The 23,646-nt window shown below is 40.4% G+C and overlaps 1 protein-coding gene and 1 long non-coding RNA gene across 2 annotated transcripts in view; one reads left to right on the forward strand and one right to left on the reverse strand.

The window, feature by feature from the left end:
* The first annotated feature begins 1,421 nt into the window (after positions 1 to 1,421).
* LOC128666819 (uncharacterized) lies at positions 1,422 to 23,639 on the forward strand. Its single transcript, XR_008403274.1, has 3 exons — positions 1,422 to 1,605; positions 17,590 to 17,740; positions 23,596 to 23,639. It is a non-coding gene; the product is annotated as an uncharacterized LOC128666819 (long non-coding RNA).
* Positions 3,546 to 23,646, reverse strand: part of CLIP3 (CAP-Gly domain containing linker protein 3) — a 75,156-nt gene continuing 55,055 nt past the window's right edge. The window contains exons 9-14 of the mRNA XM_053721612.1: positions 17,554 to 17,682; positions 17,059 to 17,196; positions 16,847 to 16,970; positions 8,797 to 8,861; positions 8,189 to 8,261; positions 3,546 to 4,295 (exon numbers count right to left, since the gene is read on the reverse strand). Of these exons, the coding sequence (XP_053577587.1) occupies positions 4,241 to 4,295; positions 8,189 to 8,261; positions 8,797 to 8,861; positions 16,847 to 16,970; positions 17,059 to 17,196; positions 17,554 to 17,682 (584 nt within the window). The 3' untranslated portion in view covers positions 3,546 to 4,240. The remainder of the gene's footprint in view (positions 4,296 to 8,188; positions 8,262 to 8,796; positions 8,862 to 16,846; positions 16,971 to 17,058; positions 17,197 to 17,553; positions 17,683 to 23,646) is intronic.

Consider the following 23,646-nt stretch of genomic DNA (forward strand, 5'->3'; position numbering starts at 1 on the left):
AAGAATCCCAAGTGTATTACCAGACTGTGATAAAGGCACTAACAAAATGCTCTAATGTGTTAGAGCATTTTATTAAAGGGACAGTAAATACTTTTTTTTGTAATGTTTAGTTATGTGTAATGAAACAACTTTGCAATATACTTTTATTTATTTTGCCCCATTTTTATGTAATGTAGGTCTGAAAATTGAGGATTTTTAATTTCTCTGAATTTAAAATACACCTGCTAACTTCTCAACAACATATCTTTCCCTAATAGGCTCTAACCGATAACAACTGCAAAACAATTTACTTTATACTAAGTCTATGACAGTGGCTAGCCTTGTTGTCTGCAGACTAAAGCCCTGATTGGCTCCTCTAAATAAGGCAAATGGGGGCGGAGTTTGGCTATTGATGAAATATTGCAGTAGAATAGATGTTGATTTGTTTTAAAAACGTTAAAACTTGACTGATATTCTTAAACAGCACAACAGAATTGTCTTGTACAATGTGTTTACTATGTTTAGTGTCCCTTTAAAGTAACTATGTAACAGGTGGGCGGCGTTTGGCTATCGATAAACAATTGCAGTAAAATGGAGGTTAATTTGTTTTAAATACATTTAGGTTTGATTTTGTTATTCTATAGCAACACAACAGAAATTGTATTGCAATTGCAAAGTTTTTACACTCCCTTTAATTCACTGTTGCTAGCACATAACTATGTGCTTAACCCTGAAAAGGGGTTATACATATAATTCAAGGGACAGTCTAGTCAGAACTCTACTTTCAAATTTGATAATTCAAACTTGCTTTGTTCTCTTGGCATTATTTGTTGAAAGCTAAACCTTGGTAGGCTAATATGCTATTTTCTAAGGCCGCCTCTTATCTCAATGCATTTTGACAGTTTTTCACAGCTAGAAAGTGCTAGTTTATGTGTCCTATTAAGATAACATTGTGCTCATGCCTGTGGAGTTACTTACAAGAGGTCACTGATTGGCTAAAATGCAAGTCTGTCAAAAGAACTGAAATAAGGGGGAAGTCTGCTGAGGCTTAGATACAAGGTAATTACAGAGGTAAAAAGTATATTAATATAACCGTGTTGGTTGTCCAAAACTGGGGAACGGGTAATAAAGGGATTATCTATCTTTTTAAACAAAAAAATTCTGGACTAGACTGTCCCTTTAAAGTCAGCAATGTACTGTTGGGACCCAGATAAATATATCTGATGACCCAATAACAAGAGGCATATGTGCAGCTACCAATCAGTAGTTAGCTCCTGAGGCTACCTAGGCATGTTTTTCAACAAAGGGTTTGATGATAGAAGTAAATCGAACAGTATTTTAAAGTTGAATCTTCTATCTGAACCATGAAAGATTATTTTCACTGAACCAACACTGAGAAATAAACAGAAAAAGCTTGTTTTGGCCTACTTATGACATGTTTATGACATACTTTGCCTTGTACCTAGATATAAAACATAGATTCCTATGCTAGCCCTACACCATTCATTCATTTTTCTACTATTCATTTTATGTTGTCAACCACAGCTCAGGTGGGATGGAGCAAGACCCAAATCTTTGAATTAGCGGCAGTCACAAACAGAAGAAAACTGTCACAGCTGTGTATAGGTAATCATGTTTATTGTCAGATATACAACCACGATTCCTGCATATACGAGTTAGTTAGAGACCACGTGTCACAGGCTAAGATCACACAATTAGTACATAGGATCACGGTAATGGTAGGTGTCCACTGTTGGCCAAAGACATGTGAATAGGGAGAGATAAATCATTAACGCTATATCGAAGACAGATCTTTTACTAAGGTTGTCTCACTTTGGACTCCATTGGCATAATAAGCCCAAAGTGATGAACCAAGGTCATATGTCCTGCTTACCCCTCTGTGCACTAAAGATATCCCATACGTTTTAGTACATTGTACACAGATACTCATTACTCACAGCACACAGTATACCCCATGCTATTTACAAAAGGGGGTGCATGCAGTATACACAGATTCCTGGGCCTACAAGGATGGGTACGAAAAAAAAATGACAGCCAGGCAGTTCTGACCGACGTGCATTTTAACCCACTAGTTGGTATATAGACCTCACTGTACAACAAATCAGTCCTGAAAGACAGAATTACAGTAAGAAAGATGAGATGATGGATATAGATTGGAGGTATTAACTCAGAGACATGTCTGAATTTGGAGGAATGGAAAGCAATAAGAAAAAATAGATTTACGAGAAAATAGCAGGACAGAGGAATGTGATATTAGGATAACATAAAGTGGATTGACATTCAGATTTAGATTTATAAAACTTGTAAATCTCCTGGATCCTTCTATTTTAGAAGATTGCATTATGCTCTTCAGTCCTACCAATATTACTCCTTAAGAATACATTTATCTATTACTCAGTCTTGTAAATAATGCAAATAATTATCACATCTAGGGTTCACCAGGAATGGTCTGAGGATAAGCATGATAAGTCCAGTATCTACTGAGGAATAACCAGGTGGTTATTTTACCCTGTGATATCCCTCAGCTCACAGCACCAGATTGTGTGGGATGAAAAGCACCTTGAATAGGAGATGAAGGGCACAAAGGAAACAGCTAGGGTCTGTCTCACAGCAAGAGTTAATTTATACACAATATACACAAATACAATCTCAACCACAGAGCAACCCAACACTAGAAATGTGACCCACCTACCAAGAATGGGATATAAGTACCAATATACATTCTTAATACAAGCAGCATGTACATAATAACTTTGGACAAATGGTTATATTCGGTACCAGACTACTAGGTGTGCTGTTTTCTGGACTCTACTTTTCTTGGCTACTGATGGGCATAATCAGCCTCTTGTGGTCAGTTGGGAGTGGAGGTGAGCCATACATTTTTTGAACATATAACCATTTAAGGTGTCCTGGTATCCCCAGTGGATGAGAGGGGATGAGCAATTAGTTCCACCAGTTTGGAAAAGTGTCAGTCCTGTATATTGAATAACTCTTTATATTATACATCAATTAGAAAAGGCTATAATAACAATAGATTGTTTAGGGACTGCCAAGGAATGAATATATATATATATATATATATATATATATATATATATATATATATATATATATATATATATATATATATATATATATATATATATATATATATATATAAAATGTATTATTGTATTGGATATGGATTTTATAGTCCTGTAGAAGTGATTGCCATATAAAGAAAAACTGACTCCAAGAACTAATTTTCCTCAATAAATGTGACAATGACAAATGACTGGTTCTTCGCCTTGTAAGGTTGCTCCCCTCCCACCCCAGTGAGTGAAATGGCCTAAAAACTAATTGTCTTAACTTCCTTTCTATAAGCGAGGTCTTGCAATAAGGGAAACAACATTTCCAATGAATGATACTGTCTAATAAGAGACATCATACTCAGTGAGAGAAACGTTTTCAACAAGAGATGGGCTTCCCATAGAGAGACGTCAAGCCTATTCTTTTTATCAAGAGACCCACCTATCAAATATAGAATACATTCTAAAAGAGGCAACTTTGTAATGAGTGAGTTGTTTTAATGTGAGAGATAGCTTTCCAATCAGAGACGTCATTTCCAATGTGAGATTATTTTTCCAGATCAAAGGGGTCCATTCCCTATGAGACATGTGACTAGGATGCAGAAACTTTCCAATATGAAAGAGACAACCTTCTTAGTAAGTTTGGTAGTACTCTCATTGGAATGACTATTCTCCAATTAGTAAGACTGCTTCCCAAAGAGTGAGTCAGTCCCCCCAAAAATACAGTCTGTCGTTCTGCTGGAAAGACTGTCAGATTCCTCATTAGAAGACTTTTTTTACTAGAAGGAAGAGTAGAGATACACAGTATTGCTTTTTAATGCAGCACATCCAGTGCAAATAAGAAACATATTCTGATGCTGCAACCCCTTCCACTGCTAGCGAGAGACTGCTCAACATCTCTGGCACAGTAAGAGATAGTGATTTGACCATGTTGAGTCCACTCATACTCTCCTCATAGTGGCTCGGGCTCCGGTCAGTGTCCATCCTGAGGGTCTTCAGATGGTGTGATTGTAATTCACCCAAAGGTCTTCCTCACCACCTTTTCACTGGAGAGAGTCAGGAGAACACGAGGGTGGGGTCTGCAGAAGAAGGCACTGGGAGGGTCAAAGGGTGGCAGACAGGGGCAGTGGGGAGCAGCTGCCAACCCAAAAGGGGGGCCAAGGGGACAGAAATTAAGATTGCATCTCAGTACGAAGGAGCCACGGGAACCAGCAGCAAAAGAGCAGTCTGAGAAAGAAAAATGGAAAGAGAGTGTATAGTACAGTAGAAGACATGTGGACATACTATAGAGTGAAAAAGGGAGCATGATGCCAACTTGAATCTTATACAGGGATAGGAGCAGGTTAAGAATTAGGTGTGTATCCTATACAGAAAGTGGGAAGAATGAGCAATAGCTGGATGTCTTATACAGAAATAGGAGCAGGGTAAGATATAGTTGTATCTGATACAGAGAGATGAACAGGGAGATAAATTGTTGTGTATCTTATACAGAGAGAGGAGCAAGGTGAGATATAGTTGTGTGACATACAGGCCCCAATATTTAAATCTTAGACAGATCATTGGAAACTGTCAAAATATTTAAAGAAAAGGGACGTGTCCGAGCAATTCCGGTGAGCGGCAATTCCGCTCTCATAGAAGTCAATCGGACTGTGACGTCACCCATATGTTTATGTTTCAAATAATATTAAGCAACCATTTAATCCCTATTAAGATATTTACAATACTTTAAACAATATGCATTGTACATGACTATGCATATTGTTTAAACATTGACCCCTAATCTGCCATAACCTAAAACTAACTGTAGAAGCTAAGGTCCTAAACATAAATATTCAATATTTAAAATGATGCATTTTTTTCTAAAATACATAATGTTTAAATATTTGCAAATAAATTAAAATGTAATTAATGTTGCTTGTTGTGTTTATTTCTAATTAAATACAGTATAATTAATATTATAGATCTACATAACTGAATGCCTGTTAGGTAAAAATATAATTTAATGATACTGACTACTATAACATTAATATCTATTAACATATATATTTGTTATCACTAATAAACACAGCAAGCTTAAATAAATACATTTTAATGTATATGCAATACTTAAACCATTATGCAAGATGCATGCATAACTGTTTAAATATTGAATATCAATGCAAGCCCTGACTGCATTATATGTACAAGCTTTGAAATAAAGTATACTGCATATTAGTTTAAGTATTGGATACAGTATATACATTAAAATGTAGATATTCTTGCTTGATGCATTTATTATTGTAAATATAAATATATATTTTTTTATAAAAGACAGTTGCATTATAATTATAGTATCACATAACTGCATGCCTGTTATTCAATAAAACAATTGTAGTACTAATGCCTTTTGTAACTCTGACAGGCTCATCTTCCTTACACGTCGCTCTTCATCTGCTGCACCTCTCTGCCAATCCCTTGACTGGCTTCCTCTTGCTTCCAGAATAAAACTTAAAATCCTGACTCTAACTAATAAAGCTCTCAATAACACTGCTCCACCCTATATCTCCGACCTAGTCTCCAGATACTCGCCCTCCCGTCATGACCTCCTTCTCTCCTCCTCTCTTGTTAACTCCTCACATTCCAGTCTACGAGACTTTTCCAGACTGGTCCCTATTTTGTGGAACTCTCTGCCTCGCTCTACAACGACTCTCCACTAGTTTTCAAACTTTCAAGCGCTCCTTAAAGACTCTACTGTTCTGGGATGCATATTATATACACTAACATTTTCCCTTCTTAGTGCCTCTCCTCCTTTAGCTATCCCCTTAAACCCCCTTAGCATGTAAGCCTACGAGCCAAGCCTCATGAGAGATAATTTACAATAGTGAAACTTTTAGCAGGGCCCTGTATCCCTTTGTCTTCCATAATTGTCACCTTGCACATTAGACCCATGTCTTTAGCGCTGCAGAACCTGTTGGCGCTCTACAAATAACTGATAATAATAATAATCATTTATATACAATAAGAATGCATATTTTTTTTAAATATGTAGATAAATGCACTATTAAACCCGAAGCTGCCCTAACCTAATCACCTAATCAACTCCCATACAGGTGTGAGGGGTGGTTAGGTAGGTAGTTAGTTACAGGTATGGGGGGTGTTAGGAGATTAAGGCCTAATAAATGGTAACCATCAATTATCACCTAATCAACCTGATAGAGGTATGTAGGGTGGTTAAAGGGACACTAAACCCAATTTTTCTCTTTTATGATTCAGATGGAGCATGCAATTTTAAGCAAATTTCTAATTTACTTCTACTATCTATTTTTCTTCATTCTCTTGCTATCTTTATTTAAAAAGCAGGAATTTAAAAATTAGGAGCCAGCCCATTTTAGGTTCAGAACTCTGGATAGCACTTGCTTATTGGTGGCTACATTTAGCAAACCAATAAGCAAGCCTAACCCAGGTTCTCAACCAAAAATGGACCGGCTTTTAAGCTTTACATTCCTGCTTTTTAAATAAAGAAAGCAAGAGAATGAACAAAAATTCATAATAGGAGTAAATTAGAAAGTTGCTTAAAATTACTGCTCTATCTGAATCATTAAAGAAAAATTTTGGGTTTAGTGTCCTAAACCGCCACTTCCCAACGCAAACTAGAACTACACTAATACCTAAGAATCTAAGCTGATACAAAAAAAAAATAAACTACAGTATCCAAAATAAAAATAAATTATAACTAACACTAAACTACATGTCCCATAAAATAAAAAACCCTAACACAAATAAATTACAATAGTCCTTAAAATGGTCTTTTGTAGGGCATTGTCCTAAAGTGATTTGAGCTCTTTTGCAAAAATGACGTTGGGTCCTCATCATCCAGGCTCCATGCGCCGGGGGCCCATCTCCACAGCGGTGTTTTTTTTGTAATTTATTTATTTTTTGCAAAAGAGCTCAAATCAATTTAGGACAATGACCTACAAAAGGCCATTTTAAGGGCCATTGTAATTTATTTTAGTGTTAGGGTTTAGTTTTTTTGTTTTTATTTTATGGGGACATGTAGTTTAGTGTTGGTATACTGTTTTTTTATTTTGGATACTGTAGTTTATTTATTTTTTATAAATTAGCTTTTTTTTAATATTTGTTTATAGCTTAGTGGGGTTAGTGTAGAGGGGGGGTTAGGTGTTAGGTAGGGTAGATTGCATTTGTGGTTTGGTGGGTTTATTATTATTATTTATTTTACTTAGTTGATTTTTTTTATTTCTAAATTAGGGGGTTTAGTTAAGAGGGGGGTAGGTGTTAGGTTAGTTTGGGGTATGTGGCGGCATAGGGGTTAATAGATAATATCAGTGGGTATGTGGTAGCATAGGGGTTAATAGTTAGATAATAGCGGTGGGTATGTGGCGTCATAGGGGTTAATAGTTAGATACTTGTGGGGACATATGTGGCATAGGGGTTTATAGTTAGAGACAAATGGGTCAATAGTTTGTTTATTGCGGAGGATATGTGGCGGCATAGGGGTTAAAAGGACAGTACTTGCGGTGAGTATGTGGCAATTTAGAGGTTAATAGTGACTTGCGGTGGGTATTTGGTGGCTTAGTGGTTTATAGTTAGAGACATAGGGGTTAATAGTTAGTTTATTGTGGTTGGTATGTGATGGCACAGGGGTTAATAGTATAACTTGCGGTGGGTATGTGGTGGTTTAAAGGTTAATAGTTAGCGACTTGCGGTTGGTATGTGGTGGCTTAGATCTTTATTAGTTTAGTGTTAGTTTGCGATCGTGGGGTAATTCGGTTTAGGGGTATTAGGATTAGCGGTTAAGCAGACGGCAGTAATATTCAAGGCATCGTTTACTTTTCATCGCCAATATGGTCGGTGATCCTGGGTATTGTCTAAGCCAGCATTGCCGACCAATGGCATGTATAGTAAACGCCTCTCGGCAATGCCACTATTTTGAGAGCTTGGAATATTCTGACAGTCTCTCTCGACATAGCAGCGGATTCCTTTGAATATTTCGCCTCTTCGTAGCACTTTCGATCATCGGGGCCACAGAGAGAAGGGCATGGTGAGTAATAGCTGTGTGTCTTATAGAGAGAAAGTTGTGTATCTTATACAGAGAGAGGAGCAGAGTGAGAGATGTAGATTACCTGGAGATAGAGTTTTCGGATGTTATCTCTTTCGGATTTCGGATTGTGGTGAAGTTACGCTTTGGTTGTGTCACTATAAAGAGACAATTGATTGCCAGTTATGCACACTATAGATACCAAATATAGCTAGGCAGGTGTAAGTAAACAAAATATGACCAAAAACAACCAGATATACACTCACATATTTCAAAACCCTGTTACTCACATACAAACACTTACAAGACTTTGCACACATACAGACAGACACAACTGTACACTTATGTACACTAAGGGCTAGATTACAAGTGGATCGGTAATTTAAGTCAAACTGTCTCCGTGCATATAAGGTGAATTTACTTGGTATCAAAGCATTTGAAAAGCGTATGATAAAGAGTTGGCTTCGGGCTTTCAAATAATTTGAAATGGGTTTGAATGCAAAGACCTCATGAAAAGTCATGTGATACACATTGCAAGGGAATTCTAATTGGCTGGCATAATGGGCAACACAAAGAAAGAGCAACACTCATGCCTATACATAAAGATATATACACACATAAGTACACAAACATACTAAAAAAACACATAAAAAACACACAGCACTAAAGTAAATGCTGACACTGTGTACCTACTAGTAACTTGGTGAACCTTCTTCACACTGTTGGCATCTGTCTGAGGTTCTTTTGGGCCCCCAATCCTATGAAGAAAAGACAAAATACTTTTATACTCCTGATCCACACACTTTACCTAGTGTGTATTTCTGAAAGAGTTTAAATTAAGTGAAATTGAAGGTGGGGGGCCTAATCATGCGCTGAATGTTGTTGTTTTTTTTTAAACATAATAATCTATATACTATATATGTTAGCATTCATTTGTTCTCTATATTTCTGATATTAAACTTGTATCCACCTTCTTGTAAACTTCATGAGGACACAAAATCAGGGCTGTTAGTAGCACGTAACTCCTGGAACCTTGCATTTTAATGCATAGAAGGTATCTGTGTGCCATTTTGGCAAAAAAGGTTTTTAGGTTGGAGAAAGATGCACACTTGATCTAAAAATGTGCTGGTTAATTTATAACTCAACAGTATTTCAGTGGGATATTTTTTTTGTAAAAAGCCTGTTCTGTGAAAACAAAATGAAACTATACTAATTTGGCATCTACATAGTTGAACATAATCTCTACTAGCAGTACCAACATCATTATAGTATAACTTCAGAAATTTCATTCTAGATAGCTAGAGAAGAGTTACCAAACTGACCCAGAACAAAAAAACAAATTAATCTTCAGAAATAAGTGTCTACTGGAAAGTGTCATATCCATCATTCACAAAAGGACAACATTCTATAATATATGGGTGAGTCTGTTTGTTAGGAATCACATTTAAATTCTGCCCTTCCCAGCCATAGAGGATGGAGACTATTCTAATTGAAAAAAGGATAGAAACTAGCAGAGTGTAAAATGTGAAGGCTGTAAGGTGTAGATGGTGAAATGAGTAGACTATAAAGAGCATTGTCAGTTAAATAAATAGACTAAAATGCGTCATCTATGAAACAGGTAAACTGTAAAATGCAAAGACTGCTAAATAAGAAGACAGTGAAATGGGTAGGTAGCTTAAAAGGACAGTCTAGTCAAAATTAAACTTTCATGATTCAGATAGGGCATGTAATTTCTCCTACATTGGTGTGTCCGGTCCACGGCTTCATCCTTACTTGTGGGAATATTCTCTTCCCCAACAGGAAATGGCAAAGAGAGCACAGCAAAAGCTGCCCATATAGCCCCCCCCCTCTGGCTCCGCCCCCCAGTCATTCTCTTTGCCGCTCTGAACAAGTAGCATCTCCACGGGGATGGTAAAGAGTATGTGGTGTTAGTTGTAGTTTTTTATTTCTTCTATCAAGAGTTTGTTATTTTAAAATAGTGCCGGTTTGTACTATTTACTCTACAACAGAAAGTGATGAAGAGTTCTGTTTAAAGAGGAGTATGATTTTAGCAGCAGTAACTAAAATCCATTGCTGTTCCCACACAGGACTGTTGAAACCAGAGAACTTCAGTTGGGGGGAACAGTTTGCAGACTTTTCTGCTCAAGGTATGACTAGTCTCTTTTCTAACAAGACATAGTAATGCTAGAAGACTGTCATTTTCCCTTATGGGATCGGTAAGCCATTTTCTTAGACTCATAACAGAATGAAGGCTTATAAATGGGCTATATACTGGTTGACACTATTGTGGGCTAACTCGATTGATTTATATAATATTTACATGACTTTTGGAGTGTTTTGGAACTTGGAAACACTTTTGGGAACGTTTTTATTACGCCTGGCAGTTGTTTAGACACCTAATCTAGTCAGGAAGGCCCCTTCACTCTGGTATGCAGAGGGAGGAGGCCTCATTTTCGCGCCTTAGTTGCGCAGTTACTTCTGGAAGCAGTGCATGCAGCTTCATGTGAGAGGGCCCTGTGGCCATAAAAACGATTCTAGAAGGCTTATTTCTGTGGTGAATAACCCCCAAGGAAAGGTAAAGCCGCAGCAAAGGCTATGGCAGGGACTGTAGTGGGTTTAAACTGGTAAATTGAACAATTAGCTCCGGTTTGCTCATTTAAGGGGTTACAGACTTGAAATTTGGTGTGCAATACTTTCAAAGCATTAAGACACTTGGGTGCAAATTTTGTAAAGATCGGATATTTCCTTCATAGTTTTTCAAACATTCAGAAATAAAGTGTACTCTTTTTAGTATTTAAAGAGACAGTAACGGTTTTGTTTAAAAACGGTTTTATTGCATTAATAGCCTGCCTAAGTCTGTCTAACATGTCTGTACCTTCAGATAGAATATGTTCTGTGTGTATGGAGACCAAGGTGGTTCCCCCTTTAAATGTATGTGAAAATTGTGCCATGGCGTCCAAACAAAGTAAGGACAGTACTGTCACATTTAATAAGGTTGCCCAAGATGATTCTTCAAATGAAGGTAGTGGGGATAGTTCATCATCCTCTCCTTCTGTGTCAACACCAGTTATGCCCTCGCAGGCGACACCTAGTACTTCTAGCGCGCCAATGCTTGTTACTATGCAGCAATTAACGGCAGTAATGGATAATTCTATAGCTAATCTTTTATCCAAACTGCCAGCTTTTCCCAGAAAGCGTGATTGCTCAGTTTTAAATACAGAGGATGAGCAAGTGTGCGCTGACGATAATTTATCGGTTATACCCTCACACCAGTCTGAATTGGCAGTGAGGGAGGGTCTGTCTGAGGGAGAAATTTCTGATTCAGGAAAAGTTTCTCAGCAGGCAGAACCTGATATCGTGACGTTTAAATTTAAGTTAGAACATCTCCGCGCCCTGCTTAAGGAGGTGCTAACTACTCTTGACGACTGTGACTCTTTGGTGATTCCAGAGAAATTGTGCAAAATGGACAAATTCCTTGAGGTCCCTGTGCACGCTGATGCCTTTCCGATACCCAAGAGGGTGGCGGACATAGTGAACAAGGAGTGGGAGAAGCCAGGTATACCTTTTGTCCCGCCTCCTATATTTAAGAAAAGGTTCCCCATTGTCGACCCCAGAAGGGACGCATGGCAAACAGTCCCTAAGGTTGAGGGGGCAGTTTCTACGTTGGCCAAGCGCACGACTATTCCCATTGAGAACAGTTGTGCTTTCAAAGATCCTATGGATAAAAAATTGGAAGGATTGCTTAAAAAGATATTTGTTCAGCAAGGTTTCCTTCTCTAGCCAATTTCGTGCATTATTCCTGTCACAACGGCGGCGTCTTTTTGGTTCGAGGAACTAGAAAATTCGCTCAATAAGGAGACTCCATATGAGGAAGTCATGGACAGAATTCACACACTAAAGTTGGCTAATTCCTTTATTTTAGATGCCGCTTTGCAATTGGCAAAATTAGCGGCGAAAAATTCAGGTTTTGCAATTGTACGCGCAGAGCGCTTTGGCTAAAATTTTGGTCGGCGGATGTGTCATCCAAGACAAAACTGCTTAATATTCCTTTCAAAGGTAAGACCCTTTTTGGGCCAGAATTGAAGGAGATTATTTCAGACATCACTGGGGGAAAGGGCCATGCCCTCCCACAGGATAGGCCTTTCAAGGCTAAGAACAAATCTAATTTTCGTTTTTTTCGCAATTTCAGGAACGGACCGTCTCCTAACTCTGCAGCCTCTAGACAAGAGGGTAACGCTTCCCAGTCTAAACCAGCATGGAAACCAATGCAAGGCTGGAACAAGGGTAAACAGGCCAAGAAGCCTGCTGCTGCTACCAAGACAGCATGAAGGGGTAGCCCCCGATCCGGGACCGGATCTAGTAGGGGGCAGGCTCTCTCTCTTTGCTCAGGCTTGGGCAAGAGATGTTCAGGATCCCTGGGCACTAGAAATAGTCTCTCAGGGTTATCTTCTAGAGTTCAAGGAACTTCCTCCAAGGGGAAGGTTCCACATGTCTCGCTTATCTTCAGACTAGATAAAGAGACAGGCATTCTTACATTGCGTAGGAGATCTATTAAAAATGGGAGTGATACACCCAGTTCCAACAGTGGAACAAGGTCGGGGGTTTTACTCAAACCTGTTCGTAGTTCCCAAAAAAGAGGGAACTTTCAGGTCAATTCTGGATTTAAAAATTCTAAACAAATTCCTCAGAGTTCCATCATTCAAAATGGAAACCATTCGAACGATTTTACCAACAATCCAGGAGGGTCAATACATGACTACCGTGGACTTAAAGGATGCGTACCTACATATTCCTATCCACAAAGATCATCATCAGTTCCTAAGGTTCGCCTTTCTGGACAAACATTACCAGTTCGTGGCTCTTCCGTTCGGTTTAGCCACTGCTCCCAGAATTTTCACAAAGGTGCTAGGGTCCCTACTAGCGGTTCTAAGACTGAGGGGCATTGCAGTGGCACCTTACTTAGACGACATCCTAATCCAAGCGTCGTCCCTTTCCAGATCAAGGGCTCATACAGACATTGTATTAGCCTTTCTCAGGTCTCACGGGTGGAAGGTGAACGTAGAGAAGAGTTCCCTGTCCCCGTCTACAAGGGTTCCCTTTCTGGGAAATAATAGATTCTGTAGAAATTAAGATTTTTCTGACAGAAGTCAGAAAATTAAAGCTTCTAAATGCTTGTCAAGTTCTTCAATCTATTCCTCAGCCTTCCATAGCTCAGTGCATGGAGGTAATAGGACTAATGGTTGCAGCAATGGACGTGGTTCCCTTTGCTCGAATTCATCTAAGACCATTGCAACTGTGCATGCTCAAACAGTGGAATGGGGATTATGCAGACATGTCTCCCCAGATTCAAGTAGACCAGTTAACCAGAGACTCACTCCGTTGGTGGTTGACTCAAGATCACCTGTCTCAGGGAATGAGTTTCCGCAGACCAGAGTGGGTCATTGTCACGACCGACGCCAGTCTTTTAGGCTGGGGCGCGGTCTGGGACTCCCTGAAAGCTCAGGGTCTATGGTCTCGGGAAGAGTCTCTTCTCCAGATAAACATTCTGGAACTGAGAGCAATATTCAATGCGCTCCGGGCTTGGCCTCAACTAGCGAAGGCCAGATTCATAAGATTTCAGTCGGACAACATGACGACTGTAGCGTACATCAGTCATCAGGGGGGAACAAAGAGTTCCTTGGCGATGAGAGAGGTATCCAAGATCATCAAATGGGCGGAGGATCACTCCTGCCATCTATCTGCAATTCACATCCCAGGAGTAGACAACTGGGAGGCGAATTATTTGAGTCGTCAGACTTTCCATCCGGGGGAGTGGGAACTCCACCCGGAGGTCTTTGCCCAGTTAACTCAATTATGGGGCATTCCAGACATGGATCTGATGGTGTCTCGTCAGAACTTCAAGGTTCCTCGCTACGGGTCCAGATCCAGGGATCCCAAGGCGACACTAGTGGATGCATTGGTGGCGCCTTGGTCGTTCAACCTAGCTTATGTGTTTCCACCGTTTCCTCTCCTTCCTAGGCTTGTAGCCAGGATCAAACAGGAGAAGGCCTCTGTGATTCTGATAGCTCCTGCGTGGCCACGCAGGACTTGGTATGCAGACCTGGTGAATATGTCATCGGCTCCACCATGGAAGCTACCTTTGATACAAAGTCCATTCGAACATCCAAATCTAGTCTCTCTGCAACTGACTGCTTTGAAATTGAATGCTTGATTTTATCTAAGCGTGGGTTTTCAGATTCAGTTATAGATACTCTGGTCCAAGCCAGAAAACCTGTGACTAGGAAAATTTACCATAAGATATCGAAAAAATATATCTGTTGGTGAGAATCCAAGGGATTCTCTTGGAGTAAAATTAAAATTCCCTTTCTCCAAGAGGGTTTGGATAAAGGGTTGTCAGCGAGTTCTCTAAAAGGACAGATATCTGCTCTGTCTGTTTTGTTGCACAAACGTCTGGCAGCAGTGCCAGATGTACAGGCATTTGTACAGGCCTTAGTCAGAATCAAGCCTGTCTTCAGACCCATGACTCCTCCATGGAGTCTAAACTTAGTTCTTTCAGTTCTTCAAGGGGTTCCGTTTGAACCTTTACATTCCATAAATATTAAGTTACTATCTTGGAAAGTTCTGTTTTTGGTTGCTATTTCTTCTGCTAGAAGAGTTTCTGAATTGTCTGCTTTGCAGTGTACTTCACCCTATCTGGTATTCCATACAGATAAGGTTGTTTTGCGTACCAAACCTGGTTTTCTTCCAAAAGTGGTTTCCAACAGGAATATTAACCAGGAAATAGTTGTTCCTTCTATGTGTCCGAATCCAGTTTCGAAGAAGGAACGTTTGTTACACAATTTAGATGTGGTCCGTGCTTTAAAATTCTATTTAGAAGCAACAAAGGATTTCAGACAGACAGACAGACACTTTGTTTGTCTTTATTCTGGTAAGAGGAGAGGGCAGAAAGCTACTGCTACCTCTCTTTCTTTTTGGCTGAAAAGCATCATCCGATTGGCTTATGAGACTGCCGGACGGCAGCCTCCTGAACGAATTACAGCTCACTCTACTAGAGCTGTGGCTTCCACATGGGCCTTCAAGAACGAGGCTTCTGTTGATCAGATCTGTAAGGCAGCGACTTGGTCTTCTCTGCATACTTTTGCCAAATTTTACAAATTCGATACTTATGCTTCTTTGGAGGCTATTTTTGGGAGAAAGGTTTTGCAAGCCGTGGTGCCTTCCGTTTAGGTAACCTGACTTGTTCCCTCCCTTCATCCGTGTCCTAAAGCTTTGGTATTGGTTCCCACAAGTAAGGATGAAGCCGTGGACCGGACACACCAATGTAGGAGAAAACAGAATTTATGCTTACCTGATAAATTTCTTTCTCCTACAGTGTGTCCGGTCCACGGCCCGCCCTGGCTTTTTAGTCAGGTTTCAAATTTTTTATTTCTGTACACTACAGTCACCACGGCACCCTATAGTTTCTCCTTTTTCTCCTAACCGTCGGTTGAATGACTGGGGGGCGGAGCCAGAGGGGGAGCTATATGGGCAGCTTTTGCTGTGCTCTCTTTGCCATTTCCTGTTGGGGAAGAGAATATTCCCACAAGTAAGGATGAAGCCATGGACCGGACATACCGTAGGAGAAAGAAATTTATCAGGTAAGCATAAATTCTGTTTTTTAAACACATTTCCAATTTTATCATCAAATGTGCGTTGTTCTCTTGGTATTCTTTGGTTGAAAGCTAAATCTAGGTAGGCTCATATGCTAATTTCTAAGCCTTTTAAGGTCGCCTCCTATCTTATTGCATTTTTACAGTTTTTCACATGTAGACAGCATTAGTTCATGTGTGTCATATAGATAACATTGTGCTTCCGTAGAGTTATTTATGAGTCAGCAGTGATTGGCTAAAATTCAAGTCTGTCAAAAGAACTGAGATAAGAGGGCAGTCTGCAGAGGCTTAGATACAAGGTAATTACAAATGTAAAAATTAATATAACCGGGTTGGTTATGCAAAACTGGGAAATGGGTAATAAAGGGATTATCTATTTTTTTTTTAAACAATAAAAATTCTGGAGTAGACTGTCCCTTTAATACATAGCAGAAAATGATGGGAACTGTGAATTGAGTAGAAATGAGTAGATTCTGAAATGTATAGGCTCTGAAATCAGTAGACTGTGAAATGCATAGGATGCTCAAAGCATATGCAGCAAATTGAGAACATTGTGAAATGAGTGGACCATGAAAAGGGTAAACTGTGAATCAAGTAGACTATGAAATATACTTATTCAATCAAATAGTCTTTAAAGTGTGTACAAAGTGTGAAATCAAACTTTAGACAAAGTAGACTGTGGCATATGTAGGCTGTGAAATGAGTAGACTGTAAAACGCGTAGGTTGCAAAATAAATAGCGTTCTCTTAGGCACTTAAAGCATATCATATAAAGATCTCGTTTTAAGCTAAGAGAAGTCATAGGGTATTGTCCACTGCAAAGTTGGTTATCTACTGAAACAAATAGATCAATCTTACTGTGCATAGAAATTCCTATTTTCATTTATTTATCTGGCTAACAATAGGCTATTAAAAGACAATGACTTTTGCTGTTTTTCCAATATATATAACTGTGCTCCGATAAAATATTGCATTGCTTTTAGTGTATTTTTAGAAATATAAGTATTTTGATAGATTTTTTAAAAGAATAGACATTGTTTTTTTGTCTCTTGCACCCCCTCTTTAGTGGATATTCCTCTTTCTCCAAGAACTCACCTCTGAACCCTAGAGGGAGGTGCGAACACACCATATTTAGGGGAACAGTAGAAATAGCGAACCCCGAAAACTGAACCATCATGTTTTCCTGTAGGTTTCTCCAACTCAATGCCAAACCAGTATCCTAGAGATAAAAAGAAAGCATCATATAGCTACTTAGATTGTGTCATTTAATTATTACCTATAACTGTACTCAGAAGATTCATTCTCACCAGGAGCAAAGTCAGTTTTTCCGTAGAAGCGCACCACCCCCTGCTTCTGACCAGCTACCAGCACTTGGTCACCAATGTCGATCTTTAGACCCTCCTTGTCCAAGCTTCCAATACTTAAAGACTTCTTCTGCATCGATGCTATAGGATAAAAAAGGGACATAGAGGTTTCTTATGTGCCCAGGAGTCACTGCACGCTTTCCAACCTAATCGTTCATTTACTAATCATTTCTCTAAATAACTAGTCTTGATAATTTAAGTCTACATTATTTTTTTTATTGTTTAAAAAGATACATTATGAGGCCCATTTATCAAGCTCCGTATAACTTTTGCTATGCATACTTCTGGGCAGAGATAACCAGTACTCTCGGGAAAATAAAGTTCTGTGAAGCAAATAAGTTGTCAAAAGTACTGCTTTAATTTACAGCAGTTACACTATGACTAGTCTATCAACTAACTAGAGCTTTGACGTGTACTGTAGAATATCCTTCATCTTACCTTTTTTTTCTTTCTTTCCCTTGCCTATGACCCTAGAAAAGTCCATGCGAGGCGTTCGTGGTGTGGAAGTGACAGAAGACGGAGTCTGGTCTGGGGCTTTGCTGACTTTGGACACAGAAGCAAAAATACCTGGAAGCAAAATAAGTGCAATAGGATAACCAGAGAATATCCATGGTTAACCACAAAGGTATGTTCTTTTGTGTGTTTTATTTATATATTTATTTTGTACTAAGGCCCATCTTTATTGACTTCTAGATCATTCTGTGTTTATAGTTTTAAGGTTCTTAGATAAGACAATTATTTTCAATTTTATCTATAATTATTATAATTATCTATAATTATTTTATCTATAATTCTTCCACAACAGAACAGGAAAAAAAATCTTTAAAGGGACATAAACCCCCCTTTCTTTTACAAGATACGATGAGTCCACGGATTTCATCCTTACTTGTGGGATATCACCTCCTGGTCAGCAGGAGGAGGCAAAGAGCTCCATAACAGAGCTGCATAAATAGCTCCTCCCTTCCCTCCCAACCCAGTCATTCTCTTTGACTGCGTTAGTGATAGGAAGAGGTAAAGTGAGGTATTAGTTTGGATTCTTCAATCAAGAGTTTTGTGTACTATTTTACTATAGGGCAGCCTCTGGAGTGGTAGCCTTTCAGGCTGTGGGAACTGGTGGAGTTTTAGCTTCACTGCGCCTCCCATACTTGTGCTGCTCTTCTGTGTATGGCCTTAGAGAATGTTAACTAAGACCCTTCTGCCTTCACAGGACCTCAGGAGGAAGAGTGGACCTCTTGACACTGTGAGAATATCATGCTGTTCCTCAGCATGGAGGTAAGTGCAGTCTTTTGCTCTGGGGCTCTGCAGCATATCTCAGATCCGACTGCACTCTGCCTTTGATATTGACTATGGGCCTAAGGGCTTCCTTCGAACAGTATGTAGGTTCTCATTAGCTAAATGAAAAAAGATGAAGGAGAACTGACATACTGCTTAATATCCAGACACTCTGGCATTTAGAATTTAGCCTAGAAGTGCTGGGACATTATGTCTGATTCAGGAAGTGCATTACCCCAGACATATTCGGAAGTGATGTCTTTCAGGTTTAAGCTTGAACACCTTCGCCTGCTACTACGGGAGGTTTTAATGACTCTGGACGACTGTGACAGTATTGTGGTCCCTCCAGAAAAATTGGGTAAGATGGACAGATACTTAGAGGTTCCTTCTTATTCTGACGTTTTTCCAGTTCCTAAGAGGATTTTGGAAATTATTGCTAGGGAAGGGGAAAGACCGGGTATCCCTTTCTCCCCTTCCCCTATGTTTAAGAAGATGTACCCTATAGCTGACGCCATGCGGGATTCTTGGCAGACGATCCCTAAGGTGGAGGGAGCTATCTCTACCCTGGCTAAACGTACGACTATTCCTATCGAGGACAGTTGTGCTTTCAAAGACCCCATGGATAAGAAGTTGGAGGGTCTTCTCATAAAGCTTTATATTCATCAAGGTTTCCTTTTGCAACCGACGGCCTGCATTGTGACGGTCACAACTGTGGCTGCCTTTTGGTTTGACGCTCTAGAAGAGTCCCTTAAGACTGAGACTTCTTTAGAGGAAATACAGGATAGAATTAAGGCTCTTAAGCTGGCTAATTCTTTTATTACGGATTCTTCCTTTCAGATCACCAAATTGGCGGCTAAGAATTCAGGATTCTCCATCTTAGCACGAAGAGCCTTATGGCTAAAATCTTGGTCTGCGGATGTGTCCTCTAAATCTAAGCTCTTGGCTATTCCCTTCAAGGGAAAGACCCTGTTCGGGCCTGACTTGAAGGAGATAATTTCTGACATTACGGGAGGTAAGGGTCATCTCCTCCCTCAAGATAAGACATCTAAGCAAAGGGGACGACAGAGTAATTTTCGTTCCTTTCGAAATTTCAAGGGAATCCCCTCTTCCTCTTCCACTAAACAGGAAGGGAATTTTTCTCAAGCCAAGCCCACCTGGAGACCTAACCACGCTTGGAACAAGTGTAAACAATCCAAGAAGCCTGCTGCTGCTACGAAAACAGCATGAAGGGGTTGCCCCCGATCCGGGACCGGATCTAGTTGGGGGCAGACTTTCTCTCTTTGTCCAAGCTTGGATCAGAGACGTTCAGGATCCCTGGACACTAGAAATCGTGTCTCAAAGGTATCAGTTGGAGTTCAAAAATTCATTCCCCAGAGGAAGGTTTCTTCTTTCTCGATTATCTGCCAACCAGATAAAAAGAGAGGCGTTCTTACGCTGTGTAGGAGATCTCTCCCTCATGGGAGTAATATGTCCCGTTCCAATTCAGGAACAGGGGCAGGGGTTTTTTAAATCTCTTTGTAGTTCCCAAAAAAGAGGGAACGTTTCGACCCATTTTGGATCTCAAAAGTTTAAACAAGTTTCTCAGAGTTCCATCCTTCAAGATGGAAACTATTCGAACCATTATTCCATTGATCCAGGAGGGTCAATATATGACTACCGTGGATCTAAAGGATGCATATCTTCATATCCCTATACACAGGGATCATCACAAGTTCCTGAGGTTTGCCTTCCTAGACAAACATTTTCAGTTTGTGGCCCTTCCTTTCGGTCTAGCCACGGCACCCAGAATTTTCACAAAGGTTCTGGGATCTCTGCTGGCGGTTCTAAGACCGCGGGGCATTGCTGTGGCGCCTTATCTGGATGATATTCTGATCCAGGCGTCGTCTTATCAGCTAGCAAAGTCCCATACTGACATTGTTCTGTCTTTTCTAAGGACTCACGGGTGGAAAGTGAATCTCGAGAAGAGTTCACTAGTTCCACAGACAAGGGTGCCCTTCCTGGGTACTCTAATCGACTCTCTATCCATGAAGATTTTTTTGACGGAAGTCAGAAAGTTAAAGATTCTGAACACATGCCGATCACTTCAGTCCAATCCTTGGCCGTCAGTGGCTCAGTGCATTTAGGTGATTGGCTTAATGGTGGCAGCAATGGACATCATTCCGTTTGCACGTTTTCATCTCAGACCTCTAAAACTGAACATGCTCAGACAGTGGAATGGAGATTATGCAAATTTGTCTCCTCAAATAGATCTAGATCAGGAGACAAGGGACTCTCTTCTGTGGTGGTTGTCGCTGGATCATCTGTCCCAGGGGACATGCTTCCACAGACCCTCATGGGAGATAGTGACAACGGATGCCAGTCTGGTAGGATGGGGAGCAGTCTGGAATTCCTTGAAGGCTCAAGGTGTATGGACTCGGTCGGAGTCTCTACTTCCCATCAACATTCTGGAGTTGAGAGCAATATTCAATGCGCTTCTGGCTTGGCCTCAGTTGACTTCGACCAAATTCATCAGGTTCCAGTCGGACAACATCACGACTGTGGCCTACATCAATCATCAGGGAGGAACAAGGAGTTCCTTAGCGATGGCAGAAGTGACCAAGATAATTCAGTGGGCAGAGACTCACTCTTGATTTCTGTCAGCAATCCACATCCCGGGAGTGGACAATTGGGAGGCGGATTTTTTGAGCAGACAGACGTTTCATCCGGGGGAATGGGAACTCCATCCGGAAGTATTTGCCAGCCTGATTCTCAGATGGGGCAGGCCGGAGCTGGATCTCATGGCGTCGCGTCAGAATGCCAAGCTCCCGAGATACGAATCCAGGTCCAGGGATCCTCAGGCCGACCTGATAGATGCCTTGGCAGTGCCTTGGTCATTCAACCTAGCTTATGTGTTCCCGCCGTTTGCTCTCCTTCCCCGGGTGATTGCTTGAGTCAAACAGGAGAGGGCTTCGGTGATTCGCATCACTCCTGCGTGGCCTCGCAGGACTTGGTATGCCGATCTGGTGGACATGTCATCTCTGCCGCCGTGGAAGCTTCCATTGAGGCAGGACCTTCTCGTTCAGGGACCCTTCCATCATCCGAATCAAACTTCTCTGCAGCTGACTGCTTGGAGATTGAACGCTTAATTTTATCTAAGCGTGGGTTCTCTGATTCGGTCATTGATACCTTGATCCAGGCTCGTAAGCCCGTTACTAGAAAGATTTACCATAAGAAATGGCGTAAATATCTTTATTGGTGCAAATCCAAGGGCTACTCATGGAGTAGGGTTAGGATTCCTAGGATTTTGTCTTTTCTCCAAGAAGATTTGGAGAAAGGGTTATCAGCAAGTTCCATAAAGGGACAGATTTCTGCTTTGTCTATTTTGCTACACAAGCGTCTGGCAGATGTTCCAGATGTTCAATCCTTTTGTCAGGCTCTGACTAGAATCAGGCCTGGTTTAGACCAATTGCTCCTCCTTGGAGTTTGAATTTAGTTCTTAATGTTCTTCAAGGGGTTCCGTTTGAACCTATGCATTCCATAGATATTAAGTTGCTATCTTGGAAGGTTTTATTTTTAGTTGCTATTTCTTCTGCTCGCAGAGTTTCTGAGCTTTCAGCATTACAATGTGATTCTCCTTATCTTATTTTCCATGCAGATAAGGTAGTGTTGCGTACCAAACCTGGTTTTCTTCCTAAGGTTGTTTCAAACAAAAATATTAATCAGGAAATCGTTGTTCCTTCCTTGTGTCCTAACCCTTCTTCTAAAAAGGAGCGGCTGTTACATAATTTGGACGTGGTCCGTGCCTTGAAGTTTTTCTTACAGGCAACTAAGGAGTTTCGTCAATCTTCTTCCTTGTTTGTTGTTTTTTCTGGGAAGCGCAGGGGTCAGAAGGCTACGGCTACCTCTCTTTCTTTTTGGCTGAAGAGTATAATTCGTTTTGCTTATGAGACTGCTGGACAGCAGCCTCCCGAACGTATTACGGCTCATTCCACTAGGGCTGTGGCTTCCTCATGGGCATTTAAACATGATGCTTCTGTGGAACAGATTTGCAAAGCTGCGACTTGGTCTTCTCTTCACACTTTTTTCAAAATTTTACAAATTTGATACTTTTGCCTCATCCGAGGCTGTTTTTGGGAGGAAAGTTCTTCGAGCAGTGGTGCCTTCCGTTTAGGTGCCCTGTCTTGTCCCTCCTGTTTCATCCGTGTCCTATTGCTATGGTATTGTATCCCAAAAGTAAGGATGAAATCCGTGGACTCATTGTATCTTGTAAAAGAAAACAGAAATTTATTCTTACCTGATAAATTTGTTTCTTTTACGATACGATGAGTCCACGGCCCTCCCTGTTTTTATGTGACAGGCCTTTATTTTTGTTAAAACTTTAGTCACCTCTGCTCCTTGGCTTTTCCTTTCTCTTCCTAACTTTGGTCGAATGACTGGGTTGGGAGGAAAGGGAGGAGCTATTTATGCAGCTCTGCTGTGGAGCTCTTTGCCTCCTCCTGCTGACCAGTAGGCGATATCCCACAAGTAAGGATGAAATCCGTGGACTCATCGTATCGTAAAAGAAAGAAATTTATCAGGTAAGAATAAATTTCCCTTTTTTCATGTTTCAGACAGATCATGTCCGTCCGACATCGCTAAATGCCGAAAGCATACGCCGTCGGCATTTATCATGCCACCCCCTGCACATTCGCGGCCTCTAGCAGAGGGCGTCAATCATTCCGATCGGTTTCCGATTGCTGTCCGCCACCTAATTCTTAAGACCGCTGCTTCTTAACTTGTGTTTCCGGCAAGCTTAAAGGCTCGCGCAGAAACAGCTGCATTCGTAGCTTAATAAATCTAGCCCCTAGAATACAATTTTTAAAAAGTTCCCAATTTACTTCTATTATCAGGTTTGTTTCGTTCTTATGTTATTCTTTGTTGAAGAGATATTTAGATAGTTAGCGTGCACGTGTCTGAATCACTACATGAGCGGAAATAGTGCTGCCATCTAGTGTTCCCGCTAATGTATAACATTCTTACAAAACTGCTGCCATATAGTGCTGCCGGGACGTGCACACTCCTGAGCAAACTTTCCTGATTTTCAACAAAGAATATCAGGAAATGAAGAAAATGTGATAACAGAATTGGAAAGGGGTTTAAAAATGTATGTTATATCTGAATCATAAGAAAAAATTTGTGTTTTATGTCCCTTTAAAGCAGTTATTTACCAATAAATGCATCTGTTTTCAGATACCCATTTGGAGCTGGTAGACAAAATGTTCTGTAGACAATTGGTAGACA

The sequence above is a fragment of the Bombina bombina genome, chromosome 7 (assembly GCF_027579735.1).
Source record: "Bombina bombina isolate aBomBom1 chromosome 7, aBomBom1.pri, whole genome shotgun sequence".
In the NCBI taxonomy this organism is placed as follows: domain Eukaryota; kingdom Metazoa; phylum Chordata; class Amphibia; order Anura; family Bombinatoridae; genus Bombina; species Bombina bombina.